Source organism: Zea mays, chromosome 4, assembly GCF_902167145.1.
Source record: "Zea mays cultivar B73 chromosome 4, Zm-B73-REFERENCE-NAM-5.0, whole genome shotgun sequence".
NCBI classification, from domain to species: Eukaryota; Viridiplantae; Streptophyta; class Magnoliopsida; order Poales; family Poaceae; genus Zea; species Zea mays.
Genome location: NC_050099.1, coordinates 41,853,572 through 41,875,095, shown reverse-complemented (window position 1 = coordinate 41,875,095; position 21,524 = coordinate 41,853,572). Strand labels below are relative to the sequence as shown.

The 21,524-nt window shown below is 46.7% G+C and overlaps 3 protein-coding genes and 1 long non-coding RNA gene across 10 annotated transcripts; 3 read left to right on the top strand and 1 right to left on the bottom strand.

Annotated features, from left to right (window-relative positions):
- Window positions 1-1,020: 1,020 nt before the first annotated feature.
- Window positions 1,021-3,843, top strand: LOC103653161 (protein SUPPRESSOR OF NPR1-1 CONSTITUTIVE 4). Its single transcript, XM_008680126.4, has 3 exons — window positions 1,021-2,223; window positions 2,316-2,441; window positions 2,535-3,843. Exons 1-3 carry the CDS (start codon window positions 1,161-1,163, stop codon window positions 3,647-3,649), a joined length of 2,304 nt encoding a protein of 767 aa, XP_008678348.1. The 5' UTR covers window positions 1,021-1,160; the 3' UTR covers window positions 3,650-3,843.
- Window positions 2,913-8,894, bottom strand: LOC103653162 (uncharacterized). 7 transcript variants are annotated; one of them, XR_004857722.1, is made up of 8 exons: window positions 8,300-8,894; window positions 7,510-7,630; window positions 6,999-7,298; window positions 6,160-6,907; window positions 4,548-5,432; window positions 4,308-4,479; window positions 3,707-3,912; window positions 2,913-3,630 (listed from the first exon to the last, which is right to left on the bottom strand). It is a non-coding gene; the product is annotated as an uncharacterized lncRNA (long non-coding RNA). The 7 variants fall into 7 exon arrangements; XR_002269066.3 differs by having other exon boundaries at window positions 3,341-3,630; window positions 4,308-5,432; XR_002269067.3 differs by having other exon boundaries at window positions 3,341-3,630; window positions 3,707-3,900; window positions 4,308-5,432.
- A 1,105-nt stretch (window positions 8,895-9,999) lies between these two features.
- Window positions 10,000-15,264, top strand: LOC100192932 (GDP-mannose transporter GONST1). Its single transcript, NM_001138114.1, has 10 exons — window positions 10,000-10,207; window positions 11,567-11,731; window positions 12,021-12,246; window positions 12,343-12,482; window positions 13,140-13,269; window positions 13,482-13,580; window positions 13,779-13,933; window positions 14,125-14,241; window positions 14,429-14,526; window positions 14,627-15,264. Exons 1-10 carry the CDS (start codon window positions 10,197-10,199, stop codon window positions 14,686-14,688), a joined length of 1,203 nt encoding a protein of 400 aa, NP_001131586.1. The 5' UTR covers window positions 10,000-10,196; the 3' UTR covers window positions 14,689-15,264.
- A 3,105-nt stretch (window positions 15,265-18,369) lies between these two features.
- On the top strand, window positions 18,370-20,546 carry LOC100280575 (uncharacterized). The gene is given in 3 exon segments (NM_001153494.1): window positions 18,370-18,767; window positions 18,907-19,083; window positions 20,276-20,546. Coding segments are annotated over 3 exon segments (486 nt in total). The 5' UTR covers window positions 18,370-18,524; the 3' UTR covers window positions 20,342-20,546.
- The last annotated feature ends 978 nt before the right edge of the window (window positions 20,547-21,524 follow it).

Below are 21,524 nucleotides of genomic sequence, written 5' to 3'. Positions count from 1 at the left end.
TTTACAATATTCAATTCAAATTCAAAACCCTGTTTTAATTTTTATGATCTCAAATATAATTCTAATGTAAAGATAAATCCTCTTTTTATTATTATTTAATCCACCCTCTATTATTTAATTATGGAGGTAATAAATGACTTTATTAAGATTTCCTTCCTCATTTTCTGTTTTCGAATTAGGTTTCCATTCAAACCCAAGATAAAGTTTAAGAATTTCAAATTTAATACGCACTCAAAATTATTCATGATGCGATATATTTATTCTAACTAATTTATTTATTTGATAAATGTTTGAAATATGAAACCATTCATATTTTTCCTTTATTTTTAGGAAAATAGTATTTTGATTGGGGAACATAAATTTAAAGTTACTTCAAACCTACTATTCATATAAATAAATGATTATGGTGTATCATTTAATGATATGCATAATCATTTAGTTGAACAGAAAACTTTTCTATTACCTATTTTCTAAAATAATTCTCGGTTTTCAAAATTCAGTCCTCAAATTTTCAACACTCAAGTATAATTTGAGATATCTGAATTTTACTCTTTTATGTCCTCTTTTATTTATTTATTTATTATTATTATTTATACAATTTTTGGGCCTTACATCTCGCGTCAACACCTTCGAACAAGCCGAAGGTATCAATGTGATATTCCATATGTTTATCATGAAATAAAGATATGAATTGATACATGTATGAATAATGCTTATCATCTATATGAATGCTTATTTCCGCAAATGATGAAGGTGTGTCATTCATGACCTTAGTTCGAATACCATTATATCCGAAAGGAGATGATGCTTCGGAGGACGAAGGTCTCTAATCTTTAATAATTGTGTTGTCTTATTGTTAATTCACAGTATTTGAGAACAAGAGACCATCAAATTCTAAACACCTCTGGCTAACACTCTAACGAACTGTTAGCTAGCTTATAGCTAATAATTAATTTATTAGTTGGATCAAACTAGCTAATAATTTGTTAGTTGGCTAACTATTAACTTTATAGAGGTTGTAGACAGATCCTAAAGAAGGTAGCAGCCACTATTATTTGGGAAGGAAAACATGCGCCTAGATGGTATGGTCCACTGCAGGCAGCGACTTTTGTGGTCACTCAATCACACCTGTCACTTTCAGATGCATGTGGTAGTTCTATATGCATGACCTGGTCGAATTCTTCCAATGCAGGGGTCTTGGTCTTGGCGTTACCGCGTCCCACAAAAGTCATCCATGCCCGCTTGTTACTACAACCTCAATCACAACCACAAGAGCAAGAAGAAGAAAAATGAAACAGCGCCAGCCAATGGCCTGCAACCGCCGCCGCAAGCTTCTCTGCGCCTGTTTGCTGCTGGCTTGCGCAGCCCCCGCCGCCGCCGCCGCCGTCAACATCTCCGTCTACTGGGGCCAGAACAGCAACGAGGGCAGCCTGGGCCAGACATGCAGCAGCGGCCGCTACGCCTTGGTTGCCATGGCCTTCCTTTCCACGTTCGGCAGCGGCCAGACACCGGTCCTCAACTTGGCCGGGCACTGCGACCCCGCGTCGGGCGGCTGCACAGCTCTGGCCGCGGACATCGCGGCCTGCCAGGCGAGAGGCGTCAGGGTGCTCCTCAGCATCGGCGGCGGTGCTGGAAGCTACAACCTCTCCTCCGCCTCGGACGCCGAGAGCGTGGCCACCTACCTCTGGGACAACTTCCTCGGCGGCACCTCCTCATCGCGGCCTCTCGGCGACGCGGTGCTCGACGGCATCGACATGGACATCGAGATCAGTCCGTCCAGCCACTTCGACGGCCTCGCCAGGAACCTAACGTCGCTGTACGGGGGCGACAGGCGAGGGAGGAAGTACCTGCTCACCGCGGCGCCGCAGTGCCCGTACCCGGACGCCTCGCTCGGCGCGGCGCTCGCCACGGGGCTGTTCGACCACGTGTGGGTGCAGTTCTACAACAACCCCGGGTGCGAGTACCAGCAGAAGGACGGAGACGGCGTGGCCAACCTGGCGGCATCGTGGAAGGCGTGGACGCAGTCGCTGCCGTCGTCGGCGTCTGTGTTCCTTGGCCTGCCGGCGTCGCCTGCTGCAGCGGGTAGCGGGTACGTACCCCCGGACGACCTTGTGTCGCGTGTGCTGCCGGCGGTGAGCGGCTCCGCTAACTACGGCGGCCTCATGCTGTGGAACCGCTACTACGACAACAGCACCGGTTACAGTGCCCGGATTCTGAGCAGCAGTAAGTTTGCGCACATTTGATTACTGAATGGTTCACAACCAGTATGTTTTAGAGAAAGAATATCGATCTAACAACTCAACCATGCATCACAGTCACAGCGGATCGACCAAACAGCTCGCCAGTTCCAGGGGGCTCCGGCGATGAATCGCCACCGCCGGACAACTCACCAGCTCCGCCGCCGAGCACTGGCCGGTCACGAAAGAGAAGGATCAAAACATGTAAGTAGAATGACCATTGCTTAACCAACCATGTGGGGGCATCACCCTTTCGAATCTCGAGAATGAAATGAATGATTTCACTGGCATTTTCAGATATCATAGCGGGCACCGCAGGCGTATCCGGGCTGTGTGCAATAATCGCTCTCGCAGCCTTGATGTGGTGGTACAAGAGACGTTATGGCATGGTAATACCATGGCGCAGAGGCGTATCCGGGGTCGAATCCTTTCTGCAAAAGCAAGGAGCTCTACTACACCCGAAAGGCTACACTTACTCGGAGGTGAAGAGGATGACCAGGTCCTTCGCTCACAAGCTCGGGCAAGGCGGCTACGGCGCTGTCTACAGGGGCAGCATGCCTGACGGCCGTGAGGTGGCCGTCAAGATGCTGACGGGCATGCTGGAGGGCGACGGCGAGGAGTTCATGAACGAGGTGGCGAGCATCAGCAGGACGTCTCACGTCAACATCGTTACTCTGGTAGGGTACTGCCTCCAGGGTCCAAAGAGAGCTCTCCTGTACGAGTACATGCCCAATGGCTCCCTCGAGAGGTACACCTTCGGCAGCAGCAGTGGAGAAGACGCCTTGAGCTGGGACAGGCTGTTCGGTATCGTCGTTGGAGTCGCGCGAGGGCTGGAGTACCTCCACACGGGCTGCAACACCCGCATCGTGCACTTCGACATCAAGCCGCACAACATCCTGCTGGACCAGGACATGTGTCCCAAGATCTCGGACTTCGGGCTGGCGAAGCTGTGCGGGCAGAAGGCGAGCAGGGTGTCCATCGCCGGGGCGAGGGGCACGGTAGGGTACATAGCGCCCGAAGTCTTCTCGAGGAGCTACGAGGCAGTGGGCAGCAAGGCTGATGTGTACAGCTACGGCATGGTGGTCCTTGAGATGGTCGGAGCGAGGAAGAATGTCCATGTCAGTGCTACAGACGACGGCGGCAACAGCAGCAGCAGCAGGTATTTTCCGCAATGGCTGTATGAAAACTTGGACCAGTTCTGTCGCCCCACAACCACGAGCAACGGCGAGATCCGCGGTGACGACGACGACGCCACGGAAGTGCTGCTCGTGAGGAAGATGGTCGTAGTTGGACTGTGGTGCATACAGTCCAAACCGGACAGTCGGCCGTCCATGGGCCAAGTCCTTGAGATGCTGGAGAGCAACGCCGCCGACCTGCAGCTGCCGCCAAAGGCCTTGTGCACCGCTTATTAAACCGAGTCCGATCTTGTAAAAACTCTAGTCCAGCGGCGTAATGCATTCATTGCTTACCTGCTATAGATAGATACTACTGATTCGAGCTCATTGTTCTTCACTCCACCACGTCCTTTGTTCTTTCAAAGATGACCTCGTGGGTCTATCTTTTGCACTCTTTTTGTGACCTTCTATGCTGCTTGCGCTGGCTTTCAGTAGAGATGTTCTGTGTGCGCTGAGACAGACAGCACCTCGACCCTCCCTTGCACATCCTTCAACCGCTCCTTACACGAGTAAATAAAACATTATCCACCTATTCTTCCTACGATCAGGCAGAGATACCTCCCACACAAACTGGAGACCATGATTTTTTCCCCCACACATTTGAGTAGGCACCCAAGCCTCTAAGCTACGTGATACAGAACAAAGATGATACCCAAAACCTTTTACACTCCCTCTGACATTGTGTGCGCTGCCCCCCACCCCCACCATTCACCCTCAACACACACTCACAACAACCTTTTACCCACTATATGACATTGTTTTCCTATATTTTTTCCCCTGGAATTGCTCAAGTGAAAAAGGGAACACCGAGTACAAATTCCATACGAAAATTACCAATTCACAACCATCATGTGATGTAGGAATAACCACAGAGAACAAGAACCAGTAGACTTACAATAGAAGGCTGAGTAGTGCTCAATTCATCCTTTGAAAATGACAATAGCATTCCATTCGCCGATCTTACCCATAAGACCTGGAAAATTGGGTTTTGGTGCAGTGAACCGCGCCCTAAGTGGTGCCCGCTTTATGGGTAAGTGCTCTGTGGGCTTCTTAATAACTTTTACAGCCTACAAGACTAAAGTAGTTTTAACTTACAGAGCATGCCACAAAGTAGTTACCCAGATCAAAGACCAACCTGTATTCAGGCTACCAATCACGCCCCTAACTGTCCAGGCTCTTTATGCTCTATAGCTCCTGATAACTTTTAGAAACAGAAGAAAAATAGAGCGAGATGCTAGCTAGAGGAACTTTAACTGGCCAAAGTAGCCTTACAGCAATTACAATGTTCCATATGCAGGTAATGCTGACAAGTTTTTAACTACTATGCTATATAAACATACAACCAATAATCATTTGTTGAAATATCCAAATTCAAAATCAAGGTGTATTACGTACAAAATTAATGACCATGTAAACCATAACAATGCTAGCTTTATGTTGTGTGTGATGATGAATTCAGTGCTGTACTGTTGTAAACCTAGAACGGTCACCCATCCTATTAGCAATATGGCACCATTACAAATTCCATAAAAAATTTGCATCCAGGCAGTTGTTAGGTGATTAGGTCTAAACACCGAAGAAAGAATTCTCTACAGAATTGTGCTACACAAGCTGCTACTACTGAAAGACACTATCGCCAGAAATCATGACATATATCAAGAACTAGGTATATGCCCGTGCTTTGCTACGGAGCTAACCAAAATGTAATAAAGATACATTGAGGTACAAAAGCACTATTTATCGCTATATGCTCTCGTTAGCATCTTTTAAAAGTTTAGGTTTACATACCTTAAACATCTGCTAGAGAATATAAGAAAATCATATTTGCCAATGCAATTAATTTTTTTTGCTACAATGATTGAGTCAATAAATAGTATATAGGTGAATGAAATATAAACATTCAGACAACAGAGGTGTTATGGCCTTATGCCAGTGACAGTTTAAACCAACCAGAAGACTTAGACGATATCTCTGAAACTTATGTCCAATTATGATATCAGGCAATGCACCATTTGGGTAACTGCAGAGGCACAAATAAATATTGTTTAAATAAGATATTTATTCAAACATAGATCAATTTAATAGTGCACTTAGATACTCTTATCATAGTAATGTCAGATATTTGTGTTGGTTAGCTTGATTCAGATTTGCTAGTGCCACCGCCCGTGGTGGCTGCCGCTATCGTCGGCGCGACGCTAGCTGTCGAGGTTCTTCGTTGGAGCCGTCAGCGTAGTACAACAAACTGCTACACGCTCCTCTTACTTCGACAAGAGCCGCTGGCACAAGCGACGTCTATGACTAACACCTCGGATCTCACAGCTATTATTGGCCATCATGGATGGTTCTCAAAATTGATTCAGAAAAGAAACTGAAAAAAGTGATCATACAAGTCCCTCGGATCTCATAGCTATTATTGGCCATCATGGATGGTTCTCAAAATTAGTTTTAGCCACAAGCCACCCATTAATCGAGAATGACATGTTAGTTGACTTGAAGCTAAAACCAGTCTTCCTTAAGCCAATCACATATTTCACTGGAACCGCTAATTGACAGAAACTTAAAACAAAGAAAATGACACCAATCCAACCAAAAAGACAATACTACCAAAATGAAGTTTTCATATACCAGAATAGAAACAATATCATGTCAATTAAAGCTGCGCTATCTAAGGGAAGAGATTGCTTCAACTTGTTTGCTTTCTCAGCATCAAAGACGTAGAGGGTGTACAAGTACTTGGATCAACATACCTTGAATTTAACAACATCCTTGATCCTCTTGACCTTCACTGATCGGGCATCCTTCCTCCTCACGGTCAGAAGGAAGTCCTTGATCTCGGATTAGACAAAGCAAAGAGATAGGTTGATACTTGATAATGAACTACAAAATACTAACAGGATGGCAAAAAAAAGAATAAACCATTGCCACTACTAAGAAAACAAACACCCACACACATGCTATGCTAACTTACATATAGGAATTATTCAAGAAGGATTATCGTTATCAGAACAACTTCATGTGTTTGTGTTCCACTGACATTAAACTGTAGTTACAAGAACATAGTATGATCCACAAATATACAAGTAAAGCATGAAAATTCGCCAGGCAATGTTTTGCACATGAAGTATGTTTTTTTCTAAAAATAGTTATAAACAAAAAATTGCATGCAGTTTATTGATTAACAGAATAAGCAACATAAATAATAGAAAATATGAGTCTACATTATATCTTTCTCTGTAGCTATATGTAGAACGGTGAACCTGTCATGACCTTCCAGGCTGCCTTCTTCATGGAGATCATCACCATGATCAAGAAGAAACCTCAAGATAGGGAGGTTTCCACTAAACACAACATGCCATATTAGTACCATGCTCTTACCTGCAAATATAAGCACACAATTTTGTCGATCGAAGCTAACTCATAATATATAAATGGATCAAACTTACTAAAGTCGTTCTTTTGCTGTAATATGGTCGTTTTGCAACTTGTTGTACGTCTCTGCAATACCAAGAACCATTATAGTTAAAGACAATTATAGCGTGGATTCATTGATAATGTCGACAGACCGTCAGTGCAAAGCTGAACTGACCAACACCCTCAAGAAGAACCTTCTGCTTGGCGAGGTTCTACACGGGGGCCTTCGTCGGTGACATAGGCTTAGATGAAGAAGGCGAACATGGAGAACATGGTCAGTCGGCCGTTCTTGATCTCCTTCACCTTGAGGATGGCAGTTTGGTAGGGGTCGTTGGCCAGGCCTAGGATGTTAAAGGGCCCACTGGGGCACCGATGACGAGGATGATCTTCGCGATGACAGCCAGACATAGATCCGTTGATGGGAATGTTGTTGCCGAAGTAGTTTAGTATTGTCATCCAGGAGTAGAGTATCAGTCTGCATGCGTTCAGGTGACAGACACCATCCATGAGCTTTTAGTTCATACTTTCAGATTACAGTACTGCTACACTATCTCTACCAATTAAAAAATATGAAACCTTTGGTGTCTTCTATTTTGCTTTTAAATAAACGCAATGACATATATATCTGAGAAAGGGAAAAAGGCTACTGAAGTGGTATGATAATTCTGAGAGGTGGTGGTTAGGACCTTGAACGAAACGGCCTAAGGGTCGCAGTTAGCGCCAAACTTGTTGCAGGCCTCTGGGATGACAGCGCCAGCGGCACCAAGCATGGCCTATATGGCATGGATCAGCTCATAGGCTTGGTACCTGTATGGCGTTGATGATAGGATAAGTTTGCTGAGTAGTGACACTTGTATCAACAATAGGTTCATCACCAAGCAAATCATCAACTGAAGAAACATATGCACTATTCCCAGTATTTTGGCATGAGGTCCATAACTAATTTCTCAAACTAAGACAGGTATTGTTGTACGAGCGGCAAACCAGCTTATGCCAAGGGTAAAAACATATTAGTAGAAGTTTATAGTATGTAAGTTTACTTAAGAAAGAAGAAATTTTATAATTCCATAATGTCTCGGTTAACTGTTTGCCTGAGAAAACAACTGACCAAGATTGATTACTGCTTTATTTTTAGTTGTTACTGGAATGGATGATCTCCGTGGCTCCTTCCCCGTGAGCCTTGTGACCATTGACCAGTTGGCTAAATTGCTATTTAATGTAGCTAGATGCAATTCAGTGCTATGCTAATTTCTAGTTTGGTATGGCGATCAGGTTTAGATTTTGGCGAAACAAAAAAAGTGGAGTGGAGTGGAGTACAAGCGGCCAGAAAAGTGAGAGAGCTATAAGTCTGGAGCTAGGAACGGTGTGAGCACGGATCGACCAAAAAAACTATGCAATAATACAATTCAACTTTGTAGTGGAATGTGGAGAAATTTCACCATTTCTGGAAATGCATAAAAGAACAGAAAAGGTCACCTCGAACTGGATCTAGGTCTGCTAAAGCAATGTTGAAACCCTCCACATCAGAGTCCACGACTCCCCTTTCTTCCTATTCGGTGACCTCCATGTCCTCCTCCACGACACACCTTTCCCTCTCTCTCGCCTACTGCTCCCGCGTACGCCAATCCCGCCTCACCACCGTGTCCGAGGGAGGTGGGGCGAGAGCGAAGGTTGGGCGGCGGCTGGTGTGAAGCCATCGCACGGGGCGAGAGCGAAGGTTGGGCGGCGGCTGGTGCGAAGCCATCGCACGGGGCGAGAGCGAAGGATGCGGACGCCCGCGTCCGGGTGAGGCGGGAGGTTCGGTCGTCGCAAGCAAGGCAGGTGGGTTTTGTTGACATAGATCTAGGCAAGCACGCTGGGTAAGCGGAGGATGCGGACGCCCGCGTCCGGCGATGGCGGGACATCATGAGAGGGCGGGGGAACCGCGGCGTGCGTCGCGGGGATAGGGCGGACGCAGGGGCGGGCATCACGAGCGGCCGGGGGCATCGTGGCGTGCGTCGCGGGGGCGAGGCAAGCGCAGGGGCGAGCATCGCGCCGAGCGGGGGCAGGCGGGGGCATGGTGCCTGGTGGACGCCCTCGTTAGAGTCTTATAGGAGTAGTATAGATAAAGGTTATAAGTTGCAACTCCAATGGGAAAAATGTGAAACGAATTCACAGCACCATTTCCTTGTTTTAATCTTAGTTAGTTAGTATAAAAAACAGAAACCGAGCTAGTTAGTGAAAAATTGATAGATAAGAGTAAAAGCTTGCGGTACATATACATATGTATGATGATGAATTCAGTGTTGTACAGAACTAGACTGACCTATTAACAATATCACAGAGTTACCAATTCTAGTGTGTGTATATATGCTTGCCTGCCCAGGGTTAAGGTTAGGATCCTCGTTTAGCTCGCGGCCGATAGGTGCGCGGCCACGCTGGTGAGGTGTTTCTGCCCCACCGGCTGCACCAGCGTCCGCGACATCTCCGACGGCGGCACACCGGACACGTGCGAAGCGACGACCCTAATCCTAACCAGACAAGCTGGGCCTGGAAGTGGGAAGTTCCTCGCGCGGCGGGGACGGGAGCGTGGAGGAAGAAGCGGAGGAGAACTGGGGACCGCCGACCCGGCCGCGACGGAATGAACCAGCTGCGGAGTGCCGGCGTCTAGACGGATAGATTGGAAGCGTCTCCTGTAGCCGATGCCCTCCGTTGCTGATACAGCGGCAAGAAGCAAACGGCACAGACGGATCGGCCCATGTACGCAATGTGGCCCAAGTAGAACTCATATGTACGTACCTGCTGTCCCAAAAACCAAAAGCACACTAGAGTGGCCCAGTTTAAAATTAAATTGGAACGGTCCAACATCGGTCACGCAAAGGCTTGGAGTGTTCATTTTGGTCAAACCCAAACCTACGAATGAATGAAGCAGGTTTATGCCGATCCGGCTCCTCTCACCGCATCAATGCCATGTGGGCCTGAGGTACTTGCTGGCATCACGGCTCAGCGGTACCCCGAGTTGACTTGACCCCAGCAGAACAGGGGCGGCAAGCCACGCCGAGCCGAACGTCCGAAGCCTGGACCAGTCTGCCAGTGCCAGGTGCCAGCGAGCTGAGCTGAGCTGGAGAGACGAAGCACCGGCAGACGGGGCCCGCGTCGCAGTCTCAGAGCCATCCTCTGGGATAGTACTGGCATTCCGAAGAGAAGCGGGGGGAGGCGAAGGCAACAGGTTCGCCGTTCCGAGTCGTCCGTCGCCTGCCCGCTGCCCGTTCCGGGCGCCTCCGCCCCGTTTCGTCGACCACCTCTCCGGCGCCGCCGTCCTGAGCCGTCGCACGCGCCACGGGGGCGCCTCCCGCGCGCGCTCCCTACGCCGGCTCCGCCCCGCCCCGCCGCCATGGGCTCCAGGTCAGCATCCGATCGACCTCCCTCCCTCCCCTCATCCATCACTACGCGGCCCGGCCCTTCCTTCCCCGCCAGCCTGCTAGACCTCCAGCTCAACCTCTCGCGGCGCCCGTGCCTCGTCTCGTCTCGTATCCGTAGCCCCCTCCCCCGTGCGCCCCTTTCGGCGCCTTGCTTCTGATCAGGAAACTTGGTTTGCCTCGGGCGGCTGATGCTTCCGTTCCAGCTGGGGGAGCCTGCTGCAGGGCGGCAGGTTGTATGCGTTTCGCTTCTCGATCGCCTCCGCTTTCTTCGCTTGGGACTCGGACCGCTCGTCTCGTGTGTTAATCACCTGTTGTTGATTGATTCACTCCGGGCTTGCCACTGTTTGGCTGCAAGGAATAGGCAGCGGGTCAAATCTAGTTCCATGTGTGTGATCTCGGGTTCACCTCAGCCGAAGTGGCACAAAGTTAGGTTCTACCTCGCCGCACACAAAACGACAACTGGTCGCACTTTCTGTTGCTTGCTCTTGCACGTTTCGGTTTTGGTATACTACAGCCTACTCTGAATCTCTGATAGTAGTAACTGAGAACAAATGAACTTAGTTAATGGCTTCGATTTTTAGCACACTTAGAATAATTGTATGCAGCCAACACATGGAATACTACTACAGAAATTGCCTGCACCTTTACATTACTACTCCATCCTTTTTCAAATTATAAGTCGCTTTGACTTTTTTGTGATACATAGATTATACATATATCTAGATACATAGTAAAGTTGATGTACCAACTATTTCACTTGAGATTACTACTTAGGGCTCGGTTATTCCCATCCCACTGGGTTTGGGGTGGATTGGGACTAATTTTGACTTGCTATGGATTTAAACCCACCTAATCCCCTCCAATCCACATGGATTGGAAATTTACCAAACAGACCCTAATTGTTTTTGTAACAGATTACCATTGATTGTTGACAACTTGAGGCTATGACTGCAGTTAAGAATGTTTTAACCATGTTTCTCAATGAGAGTCACATCAGAGTCAACATTTGAATCTGGTAAATTAGTGGATTGAAAGTCAGTGACTAGCAAATGGAAATGGGTCTTGTTCATGCCTCCTTTTACTTTCATCAATAAACATATTCATACCACATATATATGTAAATAACCCAATTTTAGAAGTAGCTTGGTGATTCAGTGTTGATGCATATAGATAATTTCTGGGACCATAGCCTGCTGTTTCATTCTTTTGCTTGATCCTTATGTTCGAATTTGGTTTGATAGCATAGCTAATATGGCTGATGTTAACACAACACTGTGTGATGATGCTGGCTTCCTGCAAACAAATCCGATTAAACTTACAAGCATTCTCTTTTGTCTTGTAGAGTCCTTCACTTAGACGTTCCTGCAAATTCTGAGGCCTATCTTATGAGAAATGTACCAGGGAGTGTAAGTAGCCCTCCCATGAATGGTGAAAAGGGTCTCTTTCGAAATCAGAATGCGGGGTTCACTGCACTTGCAAGTCCTGTGAGGAGAGAAATCGGAAACAGGCATGTAAGCGACCCTTGATTGGTGTGCTTTGTTCTTTTTTCTTTCCCATAGAATTTCACTGTTTACCTCACCATAGATAATTAGTTAAAACTTAGAAACTTACAATAACTCCATAAACACTGATCTTCTCTGTCTGAATGAAAATGTCTCCGCAGATAGTTATTACTGAAAAAAGACATTCACAAACATTATCCTGTCTATGTAATGAAATGTCTCCGCAGCAACTGCTCTTCAAGCTAACACCATCTGCTATGTTTCTGGATAATAATGGAGTTTCATGTTCTCCAGATCGTCGACAAGGTCCTTCTGTGTTGATGACAATGACTTGGAAGATGGTAAGGCCTCAAAAGAAAGGGAGAGTTCTGCACAGTCACTCAGGCTCCCAAAGATTCAGAATCAGGCTCTCTTATCTGGTCTGGCTTACTGCATATCATCATGCAGCATGATCTTAGTCAACAAATTTGTTCTATCTAGCTATGGTTTCAGTGCTCCAGTATTTTTGATGCTTTACCAGGTATACTACTAGTGCTGACTATTTACTTTCCAAATTCTCATGCAATGCAGTTATCTTCCTTCTTTAAAGCATTGTTTCCATGTTCGGTTACTGCAGAACATTGTATCAGTGACCATAGTTTCTACACTATCCCTGTCCGGTGCTGTTCCAACTGAACCATTGACATGGAATTTAATCAAAGTTTGGTTGCCTGTAAATATCATCTTTGTTGGAATGCTGATCACAAGCATGTTTAGGTATGTACTTCAGCATCAGTTTGGTGTATCAAGTAGAGAAGTTCTTCCTAGCTTCTTTTCTAGCGGTTAAATATGATTATTTTCTTCAGGAGACATTTTGTCTTTTTCATTTTAGACTCATACACCTTATTTGTTATTTGCTAATGGAGTATGAAATTGTTACTTGGCTTTAAGCAGTCATTTTATTTTTCTATGTGCTTAAGTTTACTCTCTTCGGGATAATGAACATGAATGCATCTAGTATTTTCTCACCTTCCAGTCTACAAATACAGATCACATAAGTACTAATGATGGTTTTGAGAATCAGTATTGAAGTTTGATATATTCTGGGTTAAAATGGTTAGGCTATTTCTCTTTTAAAAAAATACTGATGAATTTAATTTGGCTGACAGCTGTTTGATTTTAAATTTTGAAAAATGTGTTGCTTGTTTCATGAATCTGCTCTATTTAGGGTCATTTAGTGCCTTGTACAATGATGAACCTGAACTTTTTTGGTCGTTTTGTTGAACACTTTCTATTAAAATTTTCCATATCAGTTGTGAACGATTCTCAGTTTCTCACTCAACCTTGTAGTTGTAGCAAGGATGTTCGGACTGAAATTGGAAGCCTTTTATAAACTTATTTACTTTATTCCTAAATATTTTCTTTACTTTTCAGTTTGAAGTACATTAATGTTGCCATGCTGACTATATTGAAGAATGTCGCCAATGTCCTGACTGCTTCTGGGGAAACTTATTTTTTCAAGAAGCAGCATGGTACTCAAGTTTGGGTTGCTCTTATGTTGATGGTATGTCATATTCCTATGTTAGAAAAGCATGAGGAACAAGGAGTTGATTTCCATCACAAGTGTTTGCTGCCAGATAATTTTTAGTACACATGCTACTAGTTGATTGCCCGATTCACCTGCTCACTCCCAAATATCTAATCACCGTGAAATTTTGACTTGCAATAATTATGTGTTGACCCTTCAACACCTGAGCCGTTGATATGTTTGTGCAGATAATCTCTGCAGTTGCGGGAGGAATAACGGATCTGTCATTCCATGCTGTTGGATATATCTGGCAGACCTTAAACTGTGTTCTGACGGCGGCATATTCGGTATTTCTTTCCTAAACACAAATGACAAGCTGATTTAGTTCAGTACATGCAGTCAACTATTGAATCTTCAGTCCGACCAAATGTTTTAGTTATTTTTTCCAGCCCCTTAGACTAGGACTTCAGTTTACAAAACTAGTACATTTAGTTAGTTACAAAGTTATTAAACATTTATTCCAACTAATTAGCTTTTCCTTTCAGCTTACATTGCGACATGTAATGGACAGTGCTAAGCAAGTCACCAAGTCTGGGAATTTGAATGAGCTTTCGATGGTGTTGCTGAATAATGTTCTTTCACTGCCATTGGGAATTATCCTCGTTCTTGGTTTGAATGAAATGGAGTACCTTTTGCAGACGTAGGCTATTGATTCAATCTTCACTATTTCTATATACCATAAACCTAATAGACTACACGCAAACTGCTGAGATATCCATTTATGCATCAATAGTCATTTTTCAATGACTTGTCAAGTAGTTAGGCTTCTTCTGAATATTTACACGTTGAATCCTCCATTTTGTGGTTATGTATTTGTGACTGAATCTGCAGATCACTCTTAAGGATGCCCGAGTTTTGGCTGGTCATCACTGCCAGTGGAGTTTTGGGGCTTGGAATCAGCTTTACATCGATGTGGTTTCTCCATCAGACGAGTGCAACAACATATAGGTACCTAACGTATTTGATGCTTGAAATACTTCATGTGAACACAGATATGTTTCCATAGAAAGACTTTTCCAGCTCGAATTAGGAATCCATAAGGGGGCACCGTTGGATTCCACTACAACATTGCTGTCTATCGTCTCTATCTTCATCTTTCTCTAATTTTCTGATGCCAATATTGCTTCTGATACAGCCTTGTGGGCTCCTTGAACAAGATCCCTCTTTCCATCGCTGGGATCGTCCTCTTCAACGTTCGTACAAGCGTGCAGAACTCTTTGAGCATTCTGTTTGGTAGGTTATATTTACAGCAAGGGTAGATGTGTTGTTACTGTTTTCTTTTTGTGCCCTATATATATCACTAACAACCTCGAACGCTTCACCATGCATGCAGGTCTATTAGCAGGAGTATTCTTCGCCAGGGCCAAATTGCGAGATAACTCACCGACCTTGTGATCACCGTGCAGGCTTTATAGTTTGTAGATCATCAATCAGCTCAGAAACACTCTCTGGATTTGTGCAGATGCAATGGTTGTTTCCCACCTGACTATGCAGAGAGACAACACATGCACCCGGATTGGGCTGGGACTCTCCAGTTCTCCTTCTCTTCCCCACAAGCTGACTTGACCCACAGTGGTTAGTCTTCTGGTGGTATACGTCTTCGTTCTTGCTGTAAAATAGTACCCAAAAAGAAAATTGATGGACGCAACTGATTCTCAGGCAGTTTGTGATGGAAAGGCGGGTTGATTGTAGTTTGTAAAGACACGGTTGCTGGATGGAAGGGGATGTAATGGTAATAGGTTCCGTGCATGGGAAATATTAATACGAAGTATCTAGATCAGGATTCAGGCGACGGAAAAAGTAAAAAAATGAATTGGTTTGTTTATTTCAAACAAGATGGGCCTGAAGAAGCAGAGAAGTGCAAGCTAAGATTCAAATGGCAACGGGCAATGCCGGTAGGTACACAGCTATTTGTATAAAAAAGACAATGAAATCGAAGTTTTAAACGGGTAAAGTATAAAAAATTCAAAGAAGACAAAGGTATTTATGTCGTTTTGACGAAGCCTGTGTTATTTGCTTGAAGCCAGTTGTGTCATTTTGTTGAATCCACTTTTTGAGTCATAAATAATACTTTCGCTGTTTTAAAATAGTTGTTTTAGTTTTTTATGTCCATATTTATATTTATATAAATGATTATGAACCTAGACATATACATAAAACACATATATTAGTTATTGTATGAAGCTAGTCAAAAAGTAAAACGGATTTTATTTTAAGATAGAGGGAGTAAAAAATCTCAATGATGTCCAACGATAAAATCCACGTTTGTTTGAGTGTTGTCTACTGAGCAAAGTGTTCTATACAAGTTTGAAAATGTATTTTTAGGATAAGCTTATCTGGCGACCGGATATATAATGCTGCTGATTAAACCCAGTCAAATGCCGTGAAAAACAGTTCCCGCCTTTCCGACTCTTCTCCCGCCCTCCGCTCAAACCAAACCTCCACAAAAACACGAAATTTGGGCGAGGGCGGCGCCACTCCAATCCGCAGATCGGATCGCTCGCTCGCCGGAGGAGGCCTGGCCCGGACACGGGAGGAGACGAGCGAGCGAGATGCCGATCGAGATGCCTCGGGGTCTGCCATTCGCGGTGGACACGTGGACCCCGGCGTCGGCGCTGAAGCGCCACCGCTTCCTCACCCACGCCCACCGCGACCACCTCGCCGGCATCACCGCTACGTCCGCCGTCTCCGCTTCCTCCTCCCCGGTCTACGCCTCCCGCCTCACCATCCTCATCGCCCTCCGCATCTTCCCGCAGCTCGACCGCGCCGCCTTCGTCGAGCTGGACGTCGGCCAGCCGCCGCTGCGCGTCCCGGACCCCGACGGCGACTTCACCGTCACCGCGGTCGACGCCAACCACTGCCCAGGTCAGCGCGCCGCCCCTTGTTGATTCGGATCACCGACCGGGGGACCTCATTCGATCCCTTTTCAATTTCAACATACAGGCGCCGTGATGTTCCTGTTCGAGGGCCCCTTCGGCGACGTCCTGCACACCGGCGACTGCCGCCTGACGCCCGACTGCCTCAGCGCCCTGACGTCCCACCTCGCCCGCCGCATCGACTACCTCTTCCTCGACTGCACCTTCGCGCGGTGCTCCCTGCGCTTCCCCGCCACGCAGGACTCCATCCGCCAGGTGATCGACTGCGTCTGGAAGCACCCGAGCGCGCCGGTGGTGTACCTCGTGTGCGACATGCTGGGGCAGGAGGACGTCCTCGTCGAGGTGTCCAAGGCGTTCGGGTCCAAGATCTACGTCGACAGGGAGAAGAACTCCGATTGCCACCAGAGGCTGGCGCACGTCGCGCCGGAGATCCTCGCCGCCGACGACGCCGCGCCCTCCACCCGCTTCCACGTCCTGCCGTTCCCGCGGCTGTCGGAGCGGGCCACGGAGATCCTCGCGCAGGCGCGCGCCGCGCGCCAGCCGGAGCCCCTCATCATCAGGCCCTCCTCGCAGTGGTACGCGTACTACGACCCACCGCCACCGGAGGAGGCGTCGACGCAGCAGCAGCAGAAACCGGTGCTGACGGAGGCGATGCGCGACGAGTTCGGGGTCTGGCACGTCTGCTTGTCGATGCACTCCTCCCGGGAGGAGTTGGAGCAGGCGCTGGGGATCCTCAAGCCCAAATGGGTCGTCTCCACCACGCCGCCGTGCATGGCGGTGGACCTCAGCTATGTGAGGAAGCACTGCTCCCTGTCCCGGTTCGGACCTGACGATCCCATCTGGAAGTTGCTCGGGATATCTGATGGAATGTCTACCGTTACCAGCTCGGCCCAGGCAGTGCTGCTGACAGTAGAAGCCGTCGAGAAGCGCGAGGAAGTGTTCAGCGCTTGTGCTCCCTCTGATGATATCAGCCAAGCACCGGAGGAGGGTGCAGAAGCAGCAGTGGTTGATTTCGAGGTCAGAGTCGAGCCACCTGTCACGCTTTTCGGAAGCGCAAGGTTCGGATTACCACAACACGAACCTGAACTGTGGAACTATGAGTATGAGAGTGCCGAGATCATTGGTGACGATGAGCTTGAAGCCAAGGATTCTGCAACTGAGCTTGAGTTTTGTAGACATAGTAAGCCTATTCAAGTGGTTGGGTTAACTGAAGCTGCAACAAGGGAGCACAATCCGATCTGTGATGAATCTGAGCTGCTGAACGACATCAAATCTGATGACGGAGTAGAAGTAGTTGATCTAACTGAAGGTGGAAAGAAAGGTGTAGAGACTGAACATGACAGAGGGAACACAGCGGCTGAACTGGGGGCGCAAGAACAAAACCTGAATGCTCGTGCTCGTTTGACGGCGGGAGTTTGCAGGCATAAGATGACTACTGACGAAGGTACGGAAGCGACTGAAGGGATGGTCTCAGCTGCGCATGTTCTAGAGGATGGCACCACCGCTACACCAGGAACTGGGAGGAGCACTGATCATCAGTACTCTGAAAGGGCGAGCGATTCTTCAACCGTTGTCGGATCATCGAAGGGCCTCAACGCGAGCCTGAGGAGGCTGTACAGGTCGATGAACGTGCCGGTGCCGCGCCCCCTGCCATCGCTTGTCCAGCTGATGGCGGCTTCCAAGCGGCCCAGAGTCTCTCAAACTGCGCAGCTGTAGGTTCAGTCTTTTGCTGCTGCAAAATGAAATTGTTGCGAGTTTGTGCACTGTGGCCTGGCAACGGATTCGTATTGATTTGTTATGTGAAGAGGCAGATCAGGGATCTCAATCGTTTTGAACGTGTTATTTTCCATCGTTTTCCTTTTTTGTTCATGTTGAATCTATGCTGCTTGCCATTTCTCTATTAAAATAAAATCAGATGGAAAACCTTAGCATCAATCGACAAGTCTAAAAGCTTGCAGTAGAGTAGGGCTATTTGAAATCTTTTTGAGTATCAACTTTGTGGCACCTGATAAAAGAAACTCAAGTGACATTCAGAGACGAGAGAGAGAGCCTGGATTTCCTTCAGCTCCAGGATGAACCAGGGGGCAAATTGCAAAGTCTTGGACTGGGATAATAGTCGCAATCCCAACTTTGGGTATATTCGCAAACTGTCTCCTCCGTTAGGTCAAGAGACGTACGGCCCAGATTGATGGATATTTGCAGATTACTCTACACGAGTCACGATAGGAGGAAGACTGGAAGAGGAGGCGAGCACGTTTGCGGTGCCCACCCTCACCGTCCACTCCAGAACCCCAAATCCAGTTCCGTTCCAATCGCCGAGAAGGGCAGCAAAGGGGAGAAAAAAAAAGGAAATCTATGGCGGCGGCCGGCGGCGAGAACAGCGGCGCTGGCGAGGGCGAGGGCGAGTTCTACCTGCGCTACTACGTGGGACACAAGGGCAAGTTCGGGCACGAGTTCCTCGAGTTCGAGTTCCGCCCCGACGGCAAGCTCCGCTACGCCAACAACTCCAACTACAAGAACGACACCATGATCCGCAAGGAGGTCTTCGTCTCGCCCTCCGTCCTCCGCGAGGCCAGGAGGATCATCCAGGAGTCCGACGTATGCGCGCTCCCATTTTCTTTTCTTCACTGTGTTCTCGGTCTCTACCGAAAACCTAGCTAGGTTTTGCCGCTGAAGAGCCGGTTTCATTTTGTCTGTTTGATTGGTTTGTCGGTTGACCCCCCTACCCCGGTCGCAGATCATGAAGGAGGACGACAGCAACTGGCCCGAGCCCGACCGCATCGGCCGCCAGGAGCTCGAGATCGTCATGGGCAACGAGCACATTTCATTCACCACTTCCAAGATCGGCTCCCTCGTCGATGTCCAGTCCAGCAAGGACCCGGAGGGCCTCCGGATCTTCTACTACCTTGTCCAGGTTCCCCCTCAACCATGACAAATACAGATATTGTTTGTTTCCTGTGGCCCTCCAGAATTTTCATGGTTCTAAGCTCTACCTGACAATGTATTAATAACAAGCACATGATCAGTATGATAGATATTTTTTCCGTGTCTGATAACTTGACGCTAGCACTAAATACCTTGCTTGTGTGCTTGTGACTTGTGGGGACACCTGGATTCTCAAATTCAGGACAACAAGGAACAAAAATTGGCTTCTGACTTGTGACAAAGGAGGACAAGCAACTGAGAATATGCTTGTTCGTTCCGTTGTGCAGTTTATACTACCGGTAGCTTTCAGAACTATTGTTTGTGACCTTGATGTTAGATTGTACCTTAGCCAGACATTGGTTCATATTCACCAGACTTGGGATCCTTCTGATGGTTCCATCATCTTTTTTTTTTTTGTGCTGATCAGTTCTTATGCTGAACTTATGCGCAGCAGAGAAATAATGGTTAAATTGAATTGATTAGCTGCTGAGGCTAGTTGATGATAGTAGGCATCATTATTTTATACCTGTGGGCACCAGAGGAATATCAAGTTTAATAATTTTAGATGAACAAGTTTCTTTGGAGGAGAAAGATGTTCCTTAGCTGTTCTAGGATAATTGATTTTATATGAAACTGAAAATTACTGTACAATATAAATGCTCAACAAGAAAAGAGTCACCTCTCTTAGGCAAACTGTTTCTTGTCAACATTTAATTCCATACAACCCATTGTTTTGTGCTCATTAAATCTGACAAAAAAGATCTTTGTTATGTGAACTTGTGAAGACACATTAGCATTTCCCTTTTAAAGCTTCCTTCTGGGGTTTAGCAGTAAAATGTGTCATTTTTTCTTTCTAAAAGGATCTTGCTTTTCTAGGTTTTTTGTACATGTCATACTCAATGGTTCAGAAACTGTTGTATCTATACTGTCATGTTTTTTTAGGAACAATACTATATGTGTCATATACATGCTCTTCATCAACATAATCTGAATAATATCCCACAATCATATAAATGTGATTATGCGAACATGTTCTTAACCCTATGTTGGGCTAGCTTAGTGAATCATGTTGATGTTTGGCTTCCCCTACATCGTAAGGTGGAAAAAAACTCGTACTTCTGTCGTGCACAGGACATGGCACTGTAAATGAGATGCACTCCTGACGTCCACACTTAATGCAGGATCTGAAGTGTTTCGTGTTCTCGCTCATCAACCTTCACTTCAAGATCAAGCCAATCCAGTCTTGAGCTCCATCCCAAGCCTTCATGTAGCTGGTTTGTGAGACTGCGAGTGTTTTGAGAGAGAACCTTTTAACCATGTAAGATGATGTTGATATTGTGGACGATGCGTGCGATCGGCCCTGTGTGGTGCACTTAGTGGAAGTGGAACCCCCCTTTGCATTTGTTTTGTGCAAACTGCTGAGTAGTAGTGAACGTGATATTTGTGCCTTTTTATTCCTTCCAGTTTTTTTTTGTTGGGTGGGGATTCGTTTGGCACACTATTCTTCTCTGTTTGTCATCAGTGCTCTGCTGAAGGAGGCACATCATAGTAAATATGGATATGGTTTGCCCGGGACTTGTGGTGATCCAGATCCCCCATCCAAATTGCCATCATAAAGTTCACAGGGTGGTAACTACTGTGAGTTTCTCTAGTGGGCCTGGCTGCTGCAATTTCCGGACTCACCAAAGGTAGTCCAAGGAACCTTTGGTCTTGTTTCCAGCAGCAAGAAGTGAAGAATCTGTGTGTTTGTGATTAGGGTTCTGCCTGCCAGTGGTGACCATCCATAGATGTGGATGATGCTATCCTCCAATGGCTTTGGGGATCAGGGTTTCTCGTCCTGTATGAGGTTTCATGAGTACAATTTGGGACCACCATATGCCGTTGACCTCCACTTTTGTCCTGTACCTGCACAAACACGTTCAGTTTGCACCTCTAGTTTAAAAGGGGACGCAGACTTCAACACGCAAACTTTTGTTTGTGCTTAGGGTCGCCGATGATAGATAAGACTACACACATTGGATTTTTTTTCCTTGGTGTGCCGATGCTGAACTGAAGATGCTAGCTGCTGCCGCTGACTCTCCCCCTCTCGGTGATCGATCAGCTGCAGGTTCCATCTGCTGCTGGTTTCCTACCAGCTTCACTCCACTCCACTCACTAGTCTCTCTCAAAGCGTGTTTGACTATTGCAGCAGATGCATCATCTTTTTGCCGACGACTGTCCGTGCAGAAGGTTGCTTTCCTTGACAGGTCATGCAATGCATATTGATATAGTCGTTTGTCATAGGCATCCGATCCCCAGTTGTAAAGTCTGGCGAAATCCGGTAGGGTTCCTCTACGTCTCAAGATCTGATGAAATCCACCAGCATCGTCGTACACGCTGCTGGTCAGCCATGCCTGCTGATGATCTCGATCGAACTGCAAGCATGGATGA